Source organism: Oncorhynchus kisutch, linkage group LG14, assembly GCF_002021735.2.
Source record: "Oncorhynchus kisutch isolate 150728-3 linkage group LG14, Okis_V2, whole genome shotgun sequence".
In the NCBI taxonomy this organism is placed as follows: Eukaryota; Metazoa; Chordata; class Actinopteri; order Salmoniformes; family Salmonidae; genus Oncorhynchus; species Oncorhynchus kisutch.
The window spans coordinates 37,084,212-37,104,192 of NC_034187.2; the positions used below are offsets into that span (position 1 = coordinate 37,084,212).

General features: G+C 44.8%; 1 protein-coding gene across 2 annotated transcripts in view; it reads right to left on the reverse strand.

Moving 5' to 3' along the window:
- The window catches only part of kif26ba (kinesin family member 26Ba), a 169,165-nt gene extending 155,187 nt beyond the window's left edge, over positions 1-13,978 (reverse strand). For both annotated transcript variants that reach the window (XM_031788328.1, XM_031788327.1), the window contains exons 1-2: positions 13,444-13,978; positions 12,646-13,041 (exon numbers count right to left, since the gene is read on the reverse strand). In XM_031788328.1, the coding sequence (XP_031644188.1) occupies positions 12,646-13,041; positions 13,444-13,503 (456 nt within the window). In that variant the 5' untranslated portion in view covers positions 13,504-13,978. The remainder of the gene's footprint in view (positions 1-12,645; positions 13,042-13,443) is intronic.
- Positions 13,979-19,981: the final 6,003 nt, after the last annotated feature.

Sequence of the window (19,981 nt, forward strand, 5' to 3'; positions counted from 1 at the left end):
TGATAATCTAAGATAATGTCATACCAACCAACCACACACACAAACACATAAACACACACATATATATACAGACCCTCTAGAGTGGGGCAGGGAAGTAAGGGCAGAGGGAAGGAGGGAGGGCTAAAAGCTTGTAGGGATCTTGTATCTAGCCCTGTGCAACCATGCTGGTTTAAACCAACAAAGTAGGAGCAGCTTACACTCACCTGCTGGGACACAATCACACTGCCCAGTGTGCACGCATGTGTGTGTGTGTGTGTGTGTGTGTGTGTGTGTGTGTGTGTGTGCATAAACACACCCACAGCCACACACCCAGACACACACCCACAACCCCACACACACACAGACACACACCCACAACCCCACACACACACAGACACACACCCACAACCACACACCCAGACACACACCCACAACCCCACACCCAGACACACACCCACAACCACACACACAGACACACACACACACAACCCCACACACAGACACACACCCACAAACCCACACCCAGACACACACCCACAACCACACATACAAAACCACACACACACACAGACACAAAACCACAGACACAGAGACAGACACACACCCACAACCCCACACACAGACATACACCCACAACCACACATACAAAACCACACACACACAGACACACACACAAAACCACAGACACACACCCACAACCACACACACAGACACACTCACTACCACAATCATACACACAGACACACACCCACAACCCCACACCCAGACATACACCCACAACCACACATACAAAACCACACACACACAGACACAAAACCACAGACACAGACACACATCCACAACCACACACACACTCACTACCACAATCATACACACAGACACACACCCACAACCCCACACCCACAACCACACATACAAAACCACACACACACAGACACAAAACCACAGACACAGAGACAGACACACACCCACACCCACAACCCCACACACAGACACACACCCACAACCCCACACCCAGACACACACCCACAACCACACATACAAAACCACACACACACACAGACACAAAACCACAGACACAGAGACAGACACACACCCACACACAGACACACACCCACAACCACACATACAAAACCACACACACACAGACACACACACAAAACCACAGACACACACCCACAACCACAACCACACACACAGACACTCACTACCACAATCATACACACAGACACACACCCACAACCACACACACAGTGTGTGTGTGTGTGTGTGTGTGTGTGTGTGTGTGTGTGTGTGTGTGTGTGTGTGCGAGTTTCTTTAGCAAAACCCAGTAGCTGGGACAGAGGAAGAAAATGCATTTTCTCCACTTGTTTTTATTTATTTCCGAATACATTAATATATTTGTCATTTTGTTTGAGGAGGGAAATGGAGCTGGCACTCGGTGTTGCCATGGTAGCAATGGCTCAATGTTCCAAATGACACGACAGGATACATGCTTCCAAACACACAACCAATAAGGTATACAAGCTGACCCTTTATGGTGCCGGACGGACCCCCCTCTCTCTCTCTGTCTCTCTCTCTGTCTCTCTCTCTGTCTCCATCTCTCTCTCAGTCGTCTCTCTCAGTCGTCTCTCTCTGTCTCTCTCTCTGTCTCTCTCTCTGTCTCTCTCTCTGTCTCTCTCTCTGTCTCTCTCTCTGTCTCTCTCTCTCTGTCTCTCTCTCTCTCTCTCTCTCTCTCCCTCTCTCTCCATCTCTCTCTGTCTCTCTCTGTCTCTCTCCGTCTCTCCGTCTCTCTCTCTGTCTCCATCTCTCTCTGTCTCTCTCTGTCTCCATCTCTCTCTCTCTCTCTCTCTCTGTCTCTCTCTCTGTCTCCATCTCTCTCTGTCTCTCTCTGTCTCCATCTCTCTCTCTCTCTCTCTCTCTCTCTCTCTCTCTGTCTCTCTCCATCTCTCTCTGTCTCTCTCTCTCTCTCTCTCTGTCTCTCTCTCTCTCTCTCTCTCTCCCCATCTCTCTCTCTCCCCATCTCTCTCTCTCCCCATCTCTCTCTCTCCCTCTCTCTCCATCTCTCTCTCTCCATCTCTCCGTCTCTATCTGTCTCTCAATTCAATTCAATTCAAGGGCTTTATTGGAATGGGAAACATGTGTTAACATTGCCAAAGCAAGTGAGGTAGATAATATATAAAGTGAATATATTAAGTGAAATAAACAATAAAAATGAACAGTAAACATTACACATACAGAAGTTTCAAAACAATAAAGACATTACAAATGTCATATTATATATATATATATACAGTGTTTTAACAATGTACAAATGGTAAAGGACACAAGATAAAATAAATAAGCATAGATATGGGTTGTATTTACAATGGTGTGTGTTCTTCACTGGTTGCCCTTTTCTCGTGGCAACAGGTCACAAATCTTGCTGCTGTGATGGCACACTGTGGAATTTCACCCAGTAGATATGGGAGTTTTTCAAAATTGGATTTGTTTTCGAATTCTTTGTGGATCTGTGTAATCTGAGGGAAATATGTCTCTCTAATATGGTCATACATTGGGCAGGAGGTTAGGAAGTGCAGCTCAGTTTCCACCTCATTTTGTGGGCAGTGAGCACATAGCCTGTCTTCTCTTGAGAGCCATGTCTGCCTATGACGGCCTTTCTCAATAGCAAGGCTATGCTCACTGAGTCTGTACATAGTCAAAGCTTTCCTTAATTTTGGGTCAGTCACAGTGGTCAGGTATTCTGCTGCTGTGTACTCTCTGTGTAGGGCCAAATAGCATTCTAGTTTGCTCTGTTTTTTTGTTAATTCTTTCCAATGTGTCAAGTAATTATCTTTTTGTTTTCTCATGATTTGGTTGGGTCTAATTGTGCTGCTGTCCTGGGGCTCTGTAGGGTGTGTTTGTGTTTGTGAACAGAGCCCCAGGACCAGCTTGCTTAGGGGACTCTTCTCCAGGTTCATCTCTCTGTAAGTGATGGCTTTGTTGTGGAAGGTTTGGGAATCGCTTCCTTTTAGGTGGTTATAGAATTTAACAGCTCTTTTCTGGATTTTGATAATTAGTGGGTATCGGCCTAATTCTGCTCTGCATGCATTATTTGGTGTTCTACGTTGTACACGGAGGATATTTTTGCAGAATTCTGCGTGCAGAGTCTCAATTTGGTGTTTGTCCCATTTTGTGAAGTCTTGGTTGGTGAGCGGACCCCAGACCTCACAACCATAAAGGGCAATGGGCTCTATGACTGATTCAAGTATTTTTAGCCAAATCCTAATTGGTATGTTGAAATTTATGTTCCTTTTGATGGCATAGAATGCCCTTCTTGCCTTGTCTCTCAGATCGTTCACAGCTTTGTGGAAGTTACCTGTGGCGCTGATGTTTAGGCCAAGGTATGTATAGTTTTTTGTGTGCTCTAGGGCAACCGTGTCTAGATGGAATTTGTATTTGTGGTCCTGGTGACTGGATCTTTTTTGGAACACCATTATTTTGGTCTTACTGAGATTTACTGTCAGGGCCCAGGTCTGACAGAATCTGTGCATAAGATCTAGGTGCTGCTGTAGGCCCTCCTTGGTTGGTGACAGAAGCACCAGATCATCAGCAAACAGCAGACATTTGACTTCGGATTCTAGTAGGGTGAGGCCGGGTGCTGCAGACGTTTCTAGTGCCCGCGCCAATTTGTTGATATATATGTTGAAGAGGGTGGGGCTTAAGCTGCATCGCTGTCTAACCCCACGACCCTGTGTGAAGAAATGTGTGTGTTTTTGCCAATTTTAACCGCACACTTGTTGTTTGTGTACATGGATTTTATAATGTCGTATGTTTTACCCCCAACACCACTTTCCATCAGTTTGTATAGCAGACCCTCATGCCAAATTGAGTCAAAGGCTTTTTTGAAATCAACAAAGCATGAGAAGACTTTGCATTTGTTTTGGTTTGTTTGGTGGTCAATTAGGGTGTGCAGGGTGAATACATGGTCTGTTGTACAGTAATTTGGTAAAAAGCCAATTTGACATTTGCTCAGTACATTGTTTTCATTGAGGAAGTGTACGAGTCTGCTGTTAATGCAGAGGATTTTCCCAAGGTTACTGTTGACGCATATTCCACGGTAGTTATTGGGGTCAAATTTGTCTCCACTTTTGTGGATTGGGGTGATCAGTCCTTGGTTCCAAATATTGGGGAAGATGCCAGAGCTAAGGATGATGTTAAAGAGTTCTCTCTCTCTCTCTCTCTCTCTCTCTCTCTCTCTCTCTCTCTCTCTCTCTCTCTCTCTCTCTCTCTCTCTCTCTCTCTCTCTCTCTCTCTCTCTCTCTCTCTCTCTCTCTCTCTCTCTCTCTCTCTCTCTCTCTCTCTCTCTCTCTCTCTCTCTCTCTCTCTCTCTCTCTCTCTCTCTCTCTCTCTCTCTCATTAAATCATCCCCAATACACCCTCTCGTCGCCCCTTAATTCATGTCATGAAACATTAACAGAGAGGAGTTTGAATTGGCCTTAAAACTAGGTCAGAAAGTTTGTGAACCAAACCAGGATTACACACATTCAATAACACTTAGAAGGAGGAGAGAAAGGAAGGAGGAAGGAGGAAGGAGGAGAGAAAGGAAGTAGGAAGGAGGAGAGAAAGGAAGGAGGAAGGAGGAGAGGAAGGAGGAGAGAAAGGAAGGAGGAAGGATGAGAGAAAGGAAGGTAGTCGGGAAAGGAGGAAAAGGGGCAAGGACCTAAGTACAAAGCAGCATCATTATCATGAAAGGCCAGGAGAATGACACATTTACACGCACATATGCACGCACACACACACAGTTTCCAGTTCATTTAAAGCTCCTGATGACAGAGGCATGGTGTGTGTGATTATAAGTGTGATTATATGTGTGGGTTTTCTCCTCATACTGTAATAACACAATTAGGGAGGAAAGAGACACTTCGCTCGGCACAGAGTGTGTGTGTGTGTGTGTGTGTGTGTGTGTGTGTGTGTGTGTGTGTGTGTGTGTATTCAATATCAGGCTATTTTCCATCCCTGTCCTGTCCTCGGCTGTTCCACAGCCTCATAAGCTAACTTGTCTTACTTACAGAGTATTGGAGTTAATTAATTCTTTATGCATTTGCATAACCGCAAAAGTCAACACAGAGTACTTGATGCAATCTTCTGCACAGTAAGACAGAAATAATGGTGTTCCAAAAAAGGCCCAGCTGCCAGGACGACAAATACAAACTCCATCTAGACACAGTTGCCCAAGAGCACACAAAAAACTATACCTTCCTCAGCCTAAACACAGGTAACTTCCACAAAGCTGTGAACGATCTGAGAGACAAGGCAAGAATGGACCTTCTACGCCATCAAAAGGAACATAATATTTGACATCCCAACTAGGATCTGGCTAAAAATACTTGAACCAGTTATAGAATCCATTGCCCTTTATGGTTGTGTGGTCTGGGGTCCGCTCACCAACCAAGAATTCACAAAATGGGACAAACACCAAATTGAGACTCTGCATGCAGAATTCTGCAAAAACATCCGTGTGCAACCTAAAACACCAGATAATTCTTGCAGAGCAGAATTAGGACGATTCCATTCTAATTATCAAAAACCAGAAAAGAGATGTTCTACAACCAAACCTTCCATAATAAACCTTCCATAACTAGAGAAGTGTTCCCTCAGCAGGCTGGTCCTGGGGCTCTGTTCACAAACACACCCTACAGAGCCCCAGGACGGCAACACAATTAGACCCAAGCAAATCATGGGAAAACTAAAAGATAATTACTTGACACATTGGAAAGAATTAACCAAAAACGGAGCAAACTAGAATGCTATTTGGACCTAAACAGAGAGTACACAGAATACCTGACCATTGTAACTGACCCAAAATTAAGGAAAGCTTTGACTATGTACAGACTCCGTGAGTATAGCCTTGCTATTGTCCGAGGCTACCATAGACAGACCTGGCACACCGCCCACAAAATGAGGTGGAAACTGAGCTGCACTTCCTATCCTTCTGCCAAATGTATGGCCATATTTGTCAAGTATACTCCCTCTCTGGGGCTCTAGGTCACCAGGTTGCTCATTATTATGCACACCTGTCACCAGCGCCTCATCAGAGTCACCTGGACTTCATCACCTTCCTGATTACCTTCCCTATATCTGTCACTCCCTTTGGTTCCTTCCTCAGGCGTTATTGTTTCTGTTCCGTTGTTTCAAGTCTGTACGCTGCTCGTGGTTCGTCTATGTTGGTTTATTTATTAAATGATTCACTCCTTGTACTTGCTTCCCGACTCTCAACGTACACGTTACAATGTTAGAGACACATATTTCCCTCAGATTACACAGACCCACAAAGAATTTGAAAACAAATCCAATTTGAACAAACTCCCATATATATATATATATATTAGCGAAATACCACAGTGTGCCATCACAGCAGCTAGATTTGTGACCTGTTGCCACAAGAAAAGGACAACCAGTGAAGAACAAACACCATTGTAAATACAACCCATATTTATTTATTTTCTGTTTTGTATTTGAACTATTTTGCACATTGTTACAACACTGTACATTGCCATAATATAACATTTTAAATGTTATTTTGATTGCAATGTTTACTGTTCGTGTTTGATTGTTTATTTCACTTTTGTTTATCTATTTCACTGGCTTTGGCAATGGAAACATATGTTTCCCAATAAAGCCCTTTGAATTGTATTGAATTTACTTGAAATTGAATTGGGAGAGACAGAGAAAGAAAAAGGAGAGAGAAAAGTAGAGAAAATGAAACGAGGGGAGAGGGGGAGAAGTGAGAGAGAGACGAAATGAAAGAGAAGTTGAGAAGTGTGGAGGGTGACACTTCAAAAGAGAGAGGGAGCAAGTGATAGTGGAAAAGAGAGTAAAGGGAAAGAGACGGATACAGAAGGAGTCACTAAGAAGTCTGTATGAGAAGCTCTTCCATTCAGCCGCCATCAGCATCCCTCCCTCCCTCTTCCTTTCTCATCCATCCATCCCTTCTCGCTGTATTGACGAAGGGACCTCTTTATATGGTAATGCCTTTCCCACCTGAGAGGCATGAAGAGGACATTAAGGCTCACGCTCACACACACACACACACACACACACACACGCGCACGCACGAAGGAACGCACGCGCACACACACACAGGCGTGAAGAGCACATTAACGTTGACTGAGATATGTATGCAGCTCACATCTGTCATATGTCGCTGCCGTAGCAACGGAGGGTGCCGCGGTTACGAGAGCGATGATGTGTATGTGTGTGTGTGTGTGTGTGCACGTTCGTGCATGCGTGTGTGCGTGTGTGTGTGTGTGTACAAGGCTAGGTGGTAATTTACCAACACTGCTGTAATGTAGTGGTACTGTATGTTACAGGGGAGTCCGTAAGAGAAATTAAACCTCTCCAAACTGAGATCTGAGCCAGCGACACTACTACTTGTACATTCTAGCACGTTCCTCATGGCTCACACAAACATCACACACGCACGTCACACACTCTGATCCACTTTACTGAGCTGAACCTGACTAACCAAGAACAGACCGCTCACCAGCTACGATTTGGGTTTGGGACACACACACACACACACACACACACACAGGAACCAGGACTTGAATGACTTCAGCTTTGGTACCAGATGTGCCTCTGAGCCTCCAGCTACAAATATGTCTATAAAAATCCTCCCATGCGGTGTCACTGACATCTACCTCTTTTTCCCTGACCCTTCTCCTTCCTCCATCTCTCCCTCCCTCCTTCTCCTCCTCCTCCCTCTCCTCTGCCATTATTACTAACATAACCCCTCTAGAGGCCATATCTTGCTCTCTTCACTCCCTCTATTCGTACATTTCTCTCCTTCCTCCCATACATTGTCTATCCCTGTTCTTCTTTGAGAGACCTCCTCCTCTTCCCTCCTGTAGTTGGTTGGTCAGTCATATACCTTAACCACGGCACAGCTAACAAACACATCCACTTCAAAGAGAAAGGAAAAGACACGCAAACACACACTGTGTGATTTCAGATCCCTCCATTAGAAATAGACAGATGAGGGGGAGGAAAGGAGGAATGGGAAGGGAGAATGGGGGAGGCAAAAGCCCCTTCCTGCTCTGCTGTACCTAGGCATGCAAATGAGGTAAATTAGGCTACACTTATTCCCTCTCTTTCCCTTTTTTCTCCTTTGTTCCTTCTCTCCATTTGCCCTCCAACCCTGAGCCTTGCAGACACACATGGCAGTGGCAGGTTGCGGCGTGTGACATTTTTCAAACATGGACTCCGTTGCTGCACTCTTCAACTGTGTGGTGTTGTGTGCGTTTCTGTTCCCCGTGTGTTGTGTGCGGACGCTCAGCAGAGACTGAGAACCAGGTCTCTCTACAGTGGCTCTGTGAAGGTCATGATTAGCATAGCAATACTCATGTCTGTTGGTTCTGTCAGAGGGGGGGGGGGGGGGGTAGGAAACAGGAGAGGTGATGGACGCACCATGCCCGCGTCCCAAATTCCACCCTATTCCCTACATAGTGCACTACTTCTGACCAGGTTCCAATGGGCTCTGGTCAGAAGTAGTGCACTATGTAGGGAATAGGGTGGTATTTGGGACAGAACCCATGTCCCTTGTCTCCTCTGAGAGACCTACTAGCTACCAGCCATGTTCCTGTCAGAACAACAGACAACAACCCCTCAAACTCTCTCTCGTCCCATCACTAATAGCTTTGTAGGAGCCAGAACAGCTCTGGACATGAGGACCCGAGTCTATTGCAGGGCCCCTTCCATAATAACAGTACTCTTTTTTTCTTTCCCAATGATGAGAATACAAACTCATCATATCAAACCATTCCATTTGTGTCTCTCTCCTGATAAGAAAGTTGCCCAGCCAGAGAGCTCAAACAGCAACTAAAGTCAGTCAGCGTCCCTTTACACCAATCATCAATAAGACTGCACTCCAATAATAATGATACTGATGCTGATGACGCTGATGATGATGATGATGACTCCGATGATGAGGATGATGACGATAAGTGTCGGCAGTTCCAAATGGCCCGCCGCATATGGCTGCCCTCCAACATTGCTCTGAATGGAAAAGTCTGTTATGTCCGTTCTTTGAATTACAATTCTATGTGGAAGCCTGTGCATTTACCTGCTGAGTGCAATTCACTAGGAGAGTGTCAAACGTTCACCCTGTAATCCACTATAATACTAACATACCCACACTCTCCAGTTAATTACCACTATGTAATGGAGGCTGGGAAAAAGGTTAACTTTATCTGAACTCTCTCTCTCTCTCTCTCACAAACACACACACACAAATGTGCACACACACAAAAGCACGCACACACACACACGACTAAACAGTGAGATTCTCCCACCCTTGACAATACCGCGCTCCATATGACCCCTTCACTAAACCTGCAGCTTCCAGAAGGTGCCCATACAAACATCGTGTGCCATTTATATTGACTTAATCAACAAGACAGTTCATTGTTCAAGTCAAGATCCTGATGTTAGATAGGGATTTTGAAGATAGAGACCTTGGGACTATCTGCCATTTTTGTCAAAAATGAGTTAGCCGCATATAATTCATCTTTATATGGTTCTTCATATGTTTGTGATGTTAAAAAAAAAAGTCAATTGTAAGTGTTTAAATTTTTTTTTTACTAAATCAAACCAAGTCTAAGTTCATTGGTCACATACACAGATTTGCAGATGTTAACACAGGTGAAGCGAAATTCTTGCATAAACCCTTTTGAAAGTTGGCGCTACTATCTATCTAAGGTCCAATCACAAGCCTGAACAAATACAGAGGGACCAATCAGAACACATCTTTGCAATCTCCCTTTAAGTATGGTCTAGGCTAGTCTGGACAGCAATACTGGCACGCAAGCAAAACTAAACTAAACCTTAAATGTTGTCACATCGTTGTTCAGTGATGACAGTTAATAATTAGCCTGGTGAGCATAATACATTTCTTCATGTATTTGAGGATGTGCTCTGACTACCTTGGTAAAATAGTGTCATTCTATCATTTATGTATTCTAATAGCTACAGTTGTCATAAAGAAAGAAGAATTTACTACAAAACAGTTCTGAGATGTGAAAACGTTCATGCTCAATATCTCAGAACTATGCCTTGTGCAGATAGAACCTTATAATCCCAAGGTCACGAGGTGATCCCCAATGTTTTTTTGTTTCTCCCAGTTCCCACTATGATTTCAATAGAAATCTGTTCAGTTTCCACTGCAAGTTGACCCTGTGTCTGAAACTTCACCCCTGGTTGTTCGGTCTGATAGGTGAGCTCCTCAGCTCCATAAGGCACCTGGGGGAGCGTTCAGCAGGATACAACGTTGTGCAACATTGATTTCAGATAGAAATACACCATGTAGAACAAACACCCCTCTCTGACATTTAGAAAAAGGCAGTGCTGCTCAACCCTCTTCCTGGAGAACTGCTAAATTAGGGTTGGGCTGAAAACCTACAGGCAGTAGATCTCCAGGAAGAGGGTTGGGCTGAAAACCTACATGGCAGTAGATCTCCAGGAAGAGGGCTGGGCTGAAAACCTACAGGACAGTAGATCGCCAGGAAGAGGGTTGGGCTGAAAACCTACAGGACAGTAGATCGCCAGGAAGTGGGTTGGGCTGAAAACCTACAGGGCAGTAGATCTCCAGGAAGAGGGTTGGGCTGAAAACCTACAGGACAGTAGATCTCCAGGAAGAGGGTTGGGCTGAAAACCTACAGGACAGTAGACCGCCAGGAAGAGGGTTGGGCTGAAAACCTACAGGGCAGTAGATCTCCAGGAAGAGGGTTGGGCTGAAAACCTACAGGGCAGTAGACCGCCAGGAAGAGGGTTGGGCTGAAAACCTACAGGACAGTAGACCGCCAGGAAGAGGGTTGGGCTGAAAACCTACAGGACAGTAGATCTCCAGGAAGAGGGTTGGGCTGAAAACCTACAGGACAGTAGATCTCCAGGAAGAGGGTTGGGCTGAAAACCTACAGGACAGTAGACCGCCAGGAAGAGGGTTGGGCTGAAAACCTACAGGACAGTAGATCTCCAGGAAGAGGGTTGGGCTGAAAACCTACAGGACAGTAGATCTCCAGGAAGAGGGTTGGGCTGAAAACCTACAGGACAGTAGATCTCCAGGAAGAGGGTTGGGCTGAAAACCTACAGGACAGTAGATCTCCAGGAAGAGGGTTGGGCTGAAAACCTACAGGACAGTAGATCTCCAGGAAGAGGGTAAGGCTGAAAACCTACAGGACAGTAGATCTCCAGGAAGAGGGTTGGGCTGAAAACCTACAGGACAGTAGATCTCCAGGAAAGAGGGCTGGGCAGCCCTGGAATAAGGGATTGTGTCAGCTCTATTGATGGCATTTCCACAACTTTTGCCTACTGAACGTGGCCCAGCTGTCTGTTGCTATACAGCACCCCCTGTGTCCCTACTGGGGACTGCTCTGGTCCCTCGCTTATAGGCCTACCACTCACTCATCACCTGTGCACTGTCAGCAGTGACCACGGTCAGCAACCATGTCTCAGAGCAACCTTCTCTATTGCCAACAAACAGTAGGGCGTGCTGTAGATACAACCACACCGGAATGGCAGACTATGGAGAGAACCCTAGACCTTCAAACACGCTTGTTCTCAAATACAGTATCAGGCTGAAAGAAAACTCTACATCCCCTCAGAAAAGACCCGTGTATGAATGGGCCAATTACGCACATTGGGAGTCAAAACCGAACTCATTTGAATCGGTTTTAATTGTGATCCCACCAGTACCACCCCTCCCCCCTGCGGTCTTAAAACGACCCGTGGTCTTTTTACAGCAGTCAAGACGCGATTCCTCTGTTCGCTCTGTGTTGACTGTACGCGCGCTGTGCCACGCAGAACGCTGCTATTTGTAACCAATTAACACCGTCCCCGCGGGCTGCATTCGTCACTCTGTAGGACCTAGACTCTTGGCAATGCAGATAACTTGGCAAGGCCGCCTAAAATCCACAACATGCTGAAAAAAAAACTCAATCGGGCATATAGGCCTCTTTACGCACACACACGCGGGCGCGCAAAAAATCACACGCGAGCACAGGCACGCGTGCGCACACACACACACACCCAAATATACATACACACACACACACCTGCCCAGTGAAACGAGTCTGTGCCTCCGACAAAATTCATTTGTAGCATTAATTTATGACAGTGGGAAATACAAATACATAGGTAGCCAAATACAACAGTAAATAACCCAACTATGGACACGAAAAAAACTATCGGCCTAATGGAAAGCATCCATTATATTAATCGCAAAAAAAATGCGTAATGAAGCAAATGGAACTCATTTATTTACATTTTGGATAAACCTGAAGGACAAGAAATCAAATTGTATTATCATATTCGTTTTGGCATAATACCAGTTATAGAACGAGCACCCCGCACAAAACTATTTGCCTTGGAACTGCGCTTTTCCCATAGGCTCTCTGGCTCTACAGCCCAAGCACAACACAACACAAACAGGGTAGTAGTCAGATTTACCATTATCCAACTCACTACTCATATCATGCGTCTTTTACATGGAAACAGAAAACAGTCATGCCATGTATGGAGATGTCAATATTCCCAATATGGTACACCATAGTGATGTCTGATGGTCTTTGCAGAGTTCGCCAGATTCAGAGGATGCTATAGCCGAGCAGCATTGCATATAGCCGGGCTTACCTTGCTGGAGTAGGGTCCGGGAATCAGTAGCTTCAGCGCCTGTCTCTTCAGCTCCGCCAGCCGGGCATTGCAGTGCTCACACCATATCCCCCTCTCTCTCTCAGAACCAGGGGAGCTCCCGCTGCCAGAGCCAGGCGAACCTGTACCGAAACCTGGCGAGCCACCTAGAGACCCAGGGGAACCGGTCCCGATCCCTGGAGATATGGTCCCGGGGGAACCGGAGAAGGATCCCGGGGACGAGGTGCCAGATCCTGGGGAGGGGGTGCCTGTGGAGCTGGGCATAGATCCGGCTCCCTCTGGAGCTGGTCGGCTGCCGGTCCGGGACTCCTCATAGGCCTTTCTGTACCATGTCTCCGGGGAGAAGGAGGTTGATTTTGTCGGGGAGGTGTCGGTAATCTGTTGGGAGCAACATAAAGGCAAGCCTACCTTTAATGGAACATTTAAATTGGGGAGACGCGCAATAACTCACGAGTCACTATACGCGGTCTTTGCAATGTTAATAAACGGCACCACAGCCGAAAAAAATCCACGTAGGTCTAAAGTTTGAACACAAATTGCAAAAAGCATTGAAAAAAACTAAAGCTGAGTATGATATTTGCGTTCCCTAACTATAGCCTACTCTCTTCGCCGCAGTAATTAAGTGCCTACCTACACTCAAACCTGTAGCAAGCATACAGTTACTGCTCTGTTGGAATAAATGAGCGCTCATCAGTAGTGCACGACTCACTGTTGTTGCCACAATTATCACTGATATAATCATCCAATCCATTTATATTAGTATTCATTAGAAATACTTACCCCGTATTTTCTGCTCCTGCTGGTCACAGACCTCTCTTTGGTCCCAGACAGAGAAGTCATGTTGAAGGTGAGGAGATGGGAAGGGAGGAGTGGGGAGAAATAAATCTCGGTTGTTTTACATCCAAGAAGACCAAATAGATTTCAATTAATTCCACGCCCCTCCGCGCTTCTCAATCATGAACCAATATCACGCAGATTGGGTATCCATATAGCCTACTGTATTCAACCATGAAAAACAACGACCTAACAGTAAGTCCACTCAAATTGATCCAATAGGCGCAATAATTAGTTCCAATCCACGGTCTCCTTTAGCGACTTGAAAGTGGAGTACAGACGGGTTTCTCTCTCTGGGAGCGGCGAAGTGCAGCAGGCAAGGCGGTAGCAGAGTGAATTCTGCCGCTGCCGCACAGGCTCAACGTTGAGACAGTGGGGACGCCGCGTCTGCAGCGCTATAGCCCACACCACAGTCCAAGGCAGAGCAGAGGCACAGCCGTGGTATTCCTCTGGCTGTCTGTACGCCTGCAAACTGCAGGAGGCTCCGTGCTCATCTGAATGGCAGAGGTGTAGATTGGCGAGAGTGGCGCTCACATCTGGCTGGGGGAGGGTCCTCTCTGCCCCCTCCTCACTGGCCGACCAATACCGTATCAATGCTTGGTTGACTGACAGGTGGCAGCTAATTTCCTATGTCAACTTTTGGAGGGGGTAAACTAGGGACTAGGGAGTAAGGTAGTAACAGATGCGTAGCCTATGATAGACTATGGTTGCAAGAGAGTGATGTACATTAAAAAGGTACCTGGATCAGGGGTGTGCTCTGTATAGTTGGATCAAAGAGGTTTAGGCCTAATCAAGAATATCATTCAGAATTATCATCATCACCACCACTACCACAGAAACGAGGTATATTTCTAAGCAATAAGGTAGTATTAAATCATTCACTGGAGAGGTTTTACACACTCAACAACTTAAACCACCCCAAAAAGCTTGAGTTTATTGTCCTATTCATGAATAGTCTCGTTCAACTAATTTGTGTTTCGCATTCTAAGGATAATGCACATAGGGGGTGCTGGTGGTGTCATGTTAATGAAAGCATATTGCTGCTGTGATTTATGGGATTGACACAGCGTGGGGTTTTGATGTTGTTTGTGGATGCACAGCGCCATCTGGTGTCACTGCATGGCCTAGCACAACAGATGAAGATAAAACAATGTTTTATGTCACTGCAAATATTTACAATACCTCAATAATATGTATCAGATTATGAATCTAGAACAATACAACAATTAGGCAAGATGATGGTTACTTTTGTCATTATTCCCAGAAAGTGTGTGTGCATGCAAGAGTGTGTATGTGTGTTTGTGTGTGCATGTGTGTGTGTCTGGGGTTGTCCACGGTCATCATGCTAACAAAGTCTTTGTAGACGATGGCGTTCTTGGCAGGTTCCAGAGCAGCTGACAAGAATCTCCACCATCTCCTGCTGGGTGAAGAGCTCTCCTACACAGAGGAACTCAAAGGAACAATAGATCTTTATTCATCCATTATACAGACACAATCCCAACTTTCGCTAACACAGTACCAAACACACCATACACACACACACACAACATGCTGGGAGCAGCACGGTGTCCACCACAGAACAGCCAGCCCCTGCAGTTTACGGTGGGCCTTGCTCAAAGTCACAACGGCAGTAGGTGGCTCCTGAGATAGTGATTTATAACTTTCAGGCTACCGCCACCCCTTAGCAGAGTTTCTCAATGTGGATTCTGGGGACCCACTATTTGCTGAATGTCACTCCAGCTGAGCATCTGTTAGATACTAATAAGTGCATCTGCTTGGTCGAAGGGAACCAGCAAACTGGAAGTGACCTTTTCTTGAAATATGCTAAGAATTTATACTGTAGTCAACCAGAGACTATATTGCTGATCTGGGAGATATCATCATATCATGTTTGTACAGTAGATTGTTATCTGTCAGTAGCTGTCAAAGTCTTTGACCACTGGAGGGCATGAGTACTGTAATATCACCTTGCTGTAATCAAAGAACACATTAATGTTAATACAAAGTGACAAGATGCGACAGATTTGTGATTTCGGGCCAATGATTCTGTGGTTTTCTATGTTGCTTCCACATTATCTGCCTGTGTCAAGTACTTTGTGACTCGTTATCTCCTCCGGTTCCAAATGTCCCTTGTTCAGCTGATCTGATGCAAAGTGAACCCAAGGTATGGTCCTAAACAGTCTATAAAAGAAGGAATCTAACGTAAGAGCCTACAGTTTACATACAGAAACAAAACAGTCTACTTACAGAGCTTAGACAGTCTACAACATATAACCATAAGATAAGAATGTATACAATCTACATTCAGAACCTATACAGTCTGCAATAGAGGGAATTAACCCAAGATAACCAATACAGTCTACATTCAGAACCCATAGTCTGCAATAGAGGGAATTAACCCAATATAATCAATACAGTCTACATTCAGAACCTATACAGTTTGCAATAGAGGGAATTTACCCAAGATAACCAATAGTCTACATATACATCCTCAAAGGCCTGGAGCAGCAGGTCCTCAGGGATGGGCCAGAACCTGCATACCTGCACACACACACACACGCACGCACACATATACCGGTGTGTTGGAGTTTCTTTTCCAAACTGCAGCCTATAGTGTAGAATACATCTAGCATGGTTGGTAGTGTTGTGTAGGATGAATACCTTCTTTCAGGAAGCAGCATATGGAAACAGGCTGAGGAGGACTATTACAGTCATATGGTTTCATTTGAACCTCTCAGATGTATTGCATTCCATGACAGTGGTTAGGATGTACACAGGATGCCACAAACACACAGTCACAACACAATGGACATCCTTTTCAATGCAGTTTTATTCTCCAGATCTGGGTGACTATGTATGGGGCACATGAAACAGAGTGTGATGAGTAAGCCTGTCTGAGAGCTGAAGACTTGTGTTAGCTCCCAGAGCCTGTTAGGTGGTGCTGACTGTCAGAGTGGTGAGAAGTGGGCAGGGTGTGTTAGGCTTGAGTTAGTTAGAAGGACACACCATGTAAACATGACACAACATAACACATGGCACAACACAACACAATGTTTACGATCAAACCATGCTAAAATCTCTTATGAACTCCCCTCTCTCGCTCGTTTTCTCTCTCTCTCTCCCCTTTCTGTTTTTCTCTCAAGCCCCACCCATCTGTTGTCCGCATCTCCCTTCCATCTCAATGACTCCTCTGTGTCCTGTGTCTCAATCTGTTTTTCATTATTGTTTACTTTGACCCTGCTCTGTTTCTCCTCCCCCTTTCTCTCTCCGTTTTGTCATCCCCCCCTGTACTTTTTCGTCTCTCTCTCCAGCCTGAGGCTCAGTGGACACAGGAAGTAGTTAAGTGTTGTTGGAGTGTCTCTCAGATAGTCTGTTACTCCTCGGGGGTGCTTATAGAAACAGTCTGGACCACACACGCCTTTAACACAATCTCATACAGAACATCCCTGCAAGTAAGTGAAATATATCAATCACATCATGTTTGTATAAGGTGTCACAATGTGCCACGCCAGTGACAGGCAGGCAGTTAACAGAAGTGTTATCTAAAACTAAGACCGGGCAGTATAAGGTGGGAGGGATTATGCCTGTTTCATCAGCGAGCTACAACCTTGTTTCTTATCTTTATAGTGAATCCCACCTCCTTCTGGACACACGTACTCTGTCTATATTTGGAGTAAGACACTGATCTAAGGTCAGTTTTGCTATGTGTAAGAATAGAGGCAGTATTTTTCTCTGCTAATTCAGGAATAATTTACATATTTGTATTTCTTAATTATAAAAATGTTCAGGGGGTGTTGCAGAACCCTCAGCACCCCTACTTCCCGCAGGTATGTGTAAACCTGTTAGTAGGCCTGGCCATATCTGTGATAACTTAGGTCAGGAATAACCAGGGTGAATTTAATGAGAAAAAATCTCTCTGGAATTTATCACTGTAAAATAACCAATTAAGGCCAATGTTGCCACGTAGCCTTCTGTAGCTACACTATATATCCAAAAGTATATGGACACCCCTTCAAATGAGTGGATTCAGCTATTTCAGTCACACCCGTTGCTGACAGGTGTATAAAATGGAGCACACAGCCATGCAATCTCCATAGACAAACACTGACAGTATAATGGCCTTACTGAAGAGCTAGAGCTGCCCCGGTCAACTGTAAGTGCTGTTATTGTGAAGTGGAAACAGAACAGGACCACCGATTGTTGAAGCGCGTAGCATGTAAAAATCATCTGTCCTTGGTTGCAACACTCACTACGAGTTCCAAACTGCCTCTGGAAGCAACGTCAGCACAAGAACTGTTGGCTGGGAGCTGCATAGCGTCAACTGTAAAGTTTGGTGGAGGAGGAATAATGGTCTCGGCCTGTTTTCATGGTTCTGGCTAGGCCTCTTAGTTCCAGTGAAGGGAAATCTTTTAACGCTACAGCATACAATGACATTCTTGACAATTCTGTGGCAACAGTTTAGAGAAGGCCCTTTCCTGTTTCAGCATGACAATGGACACCCCTTCATGCACAAGGGCTTTGCAGTGGCAAAATGGTTTGTTGAGATCGGTGTGGAAAAACTTGACTGGCCTGCATAGAGCCCTGACCTCAACCCCACCATCGCCTTTGGGATTAATTGGAATGCTGACTGCTAGCCAGGCCTAATCGCCCATAATCAGTGCCTGACCTCACTAATGCTTCCCAGAAGAGTGGAGGCTGTTATGGCAGCAAAGGTGGACCAACTCCATATTAATGCCCATCATTTTGGAATGAGATGTTCGACGAGCAGGTGTCCACATACTTTTGATCAAGTAGTGTATGTGTACACCAGAGGCGCATCTCTAACATAAATATTGTTACTGTCAGAAGGTGCAAATCAAATATGGATAGCTGAAACAGATGACACCTTTAAAATGTATGTCAAATGATCTTTAAGGGTTCATTAGAGCAATATAAGAACTAGCTTTTGAATGGCAGAAGGTTATCTTTCATTGGTCCTAATGGGAGGACCCATGGAAATAGAATCTAGTCTATATTATATTTCTATGGGAGGACCCATGGAAATAGAATCTAGTCTATATTATATTTCTATGGGAGGACCACTCTAAACTAGTTGATATTATTCCAGAAGTTAGATGCAGTATTTTACAACAAAAGCACCAGTTGAAATAGGGAAATAAATGGTCAAATAGAAGACTCTGGCCATGCACACTGCCAGTGAATGTCAGTGTATGTGGTCTGATATCTCATTTATAAAATAAGTATATTTCTATTGATTGCTCTGGGAAAAGACAGACATTTTGATTGAGTAACAAATTGTGAAAAAATCTTAGCTATATTTTGACAGACTTTGGCCACAGTGACAGATAAAAGCCACTGAATCCACAGCAGTTATGTGAAAAGAGCTATTGAATAAAAGCTGACTGGTGTTTTCGCGTCATTACGGTAGGGCTATATTGCTGCCACTAGGGACTTGTGTAGAAAAGGTGGCGGCTTGGCACAGTGAAAATTCTAGGCGACTGCTATCACCAAATTGCCACTGCAAAACCCTTTTGTACGTAGCCTAATGGTTGTTGGCAGTTTAGCTAGTTAGTGATAGCGAGGGTTACGGTGAGGGCTTGCGTGATGCTGTCACCGACTAAAGAAAATATTGGTCGACCGAAAGTAGTCTGTTCTTTCGACCAATCGAGTGCTCAAAAACAAATGTGTGCATTTTTCCATATATAGACACACCTCATGTGTTTTAATAAAAACCAACTATGTGCATTGAGCTTGTATGATGCTTTACGATTACGGGTTGATGCTTCACGAGGGCGCCAGAGATCAAGATAACCAGAAGAAAAAAAACTAAACCTGACCCAACTATTCTCCGAACAGCCGAAAAAGAAACCTTACCTGGGTGCAAAACAAACAATAACGTCACAAAACGTCGTCATAATATATGCACGAACTCTTCTGAACTGTTTCGGCTGGGAAGCCACTAGAGCAGGGTTATTCAACTCTGCGAGATGCGGAGGCTGCTGGTTTCCTGTTCTACTTGATAATGAATTGCATCACCTAGTGTGCCAGGTCTAAATCAGTCCCTGATTAGAGATGACCAATGAAAACAAGCCGAGTTTGAGGGCACTAGAGCATCAGGTCAATATAATGGTCGTCAGTAGTTACCACAGCCAAAAAGTCCTAAACCCGCCTATTTCTTAAATGTTTCTTTAAAATTTGATTTTAAACCCTGATCTTAACAACACTGCTAACCTTAAATTAAGACCAAAAAGCATTTATATTTTTATGGCCAATTTTACCTTTGGCCCTGATAACTAGTGGAAACCCAGTATAATGGATAATCAGTGGATCGTCACTATCAGGGGTCATTTGGACGTCCATTTAAATAGTTATGGTTAGGGCATAGATAGAACAATGAGAGGTTTAGTTAATCTTTGGTTAGGGTTTAGGGCAGGGCCGTCCCAAGGATCTCAGATTGCACTAACCAAAAACGTGGCCTTAGCCA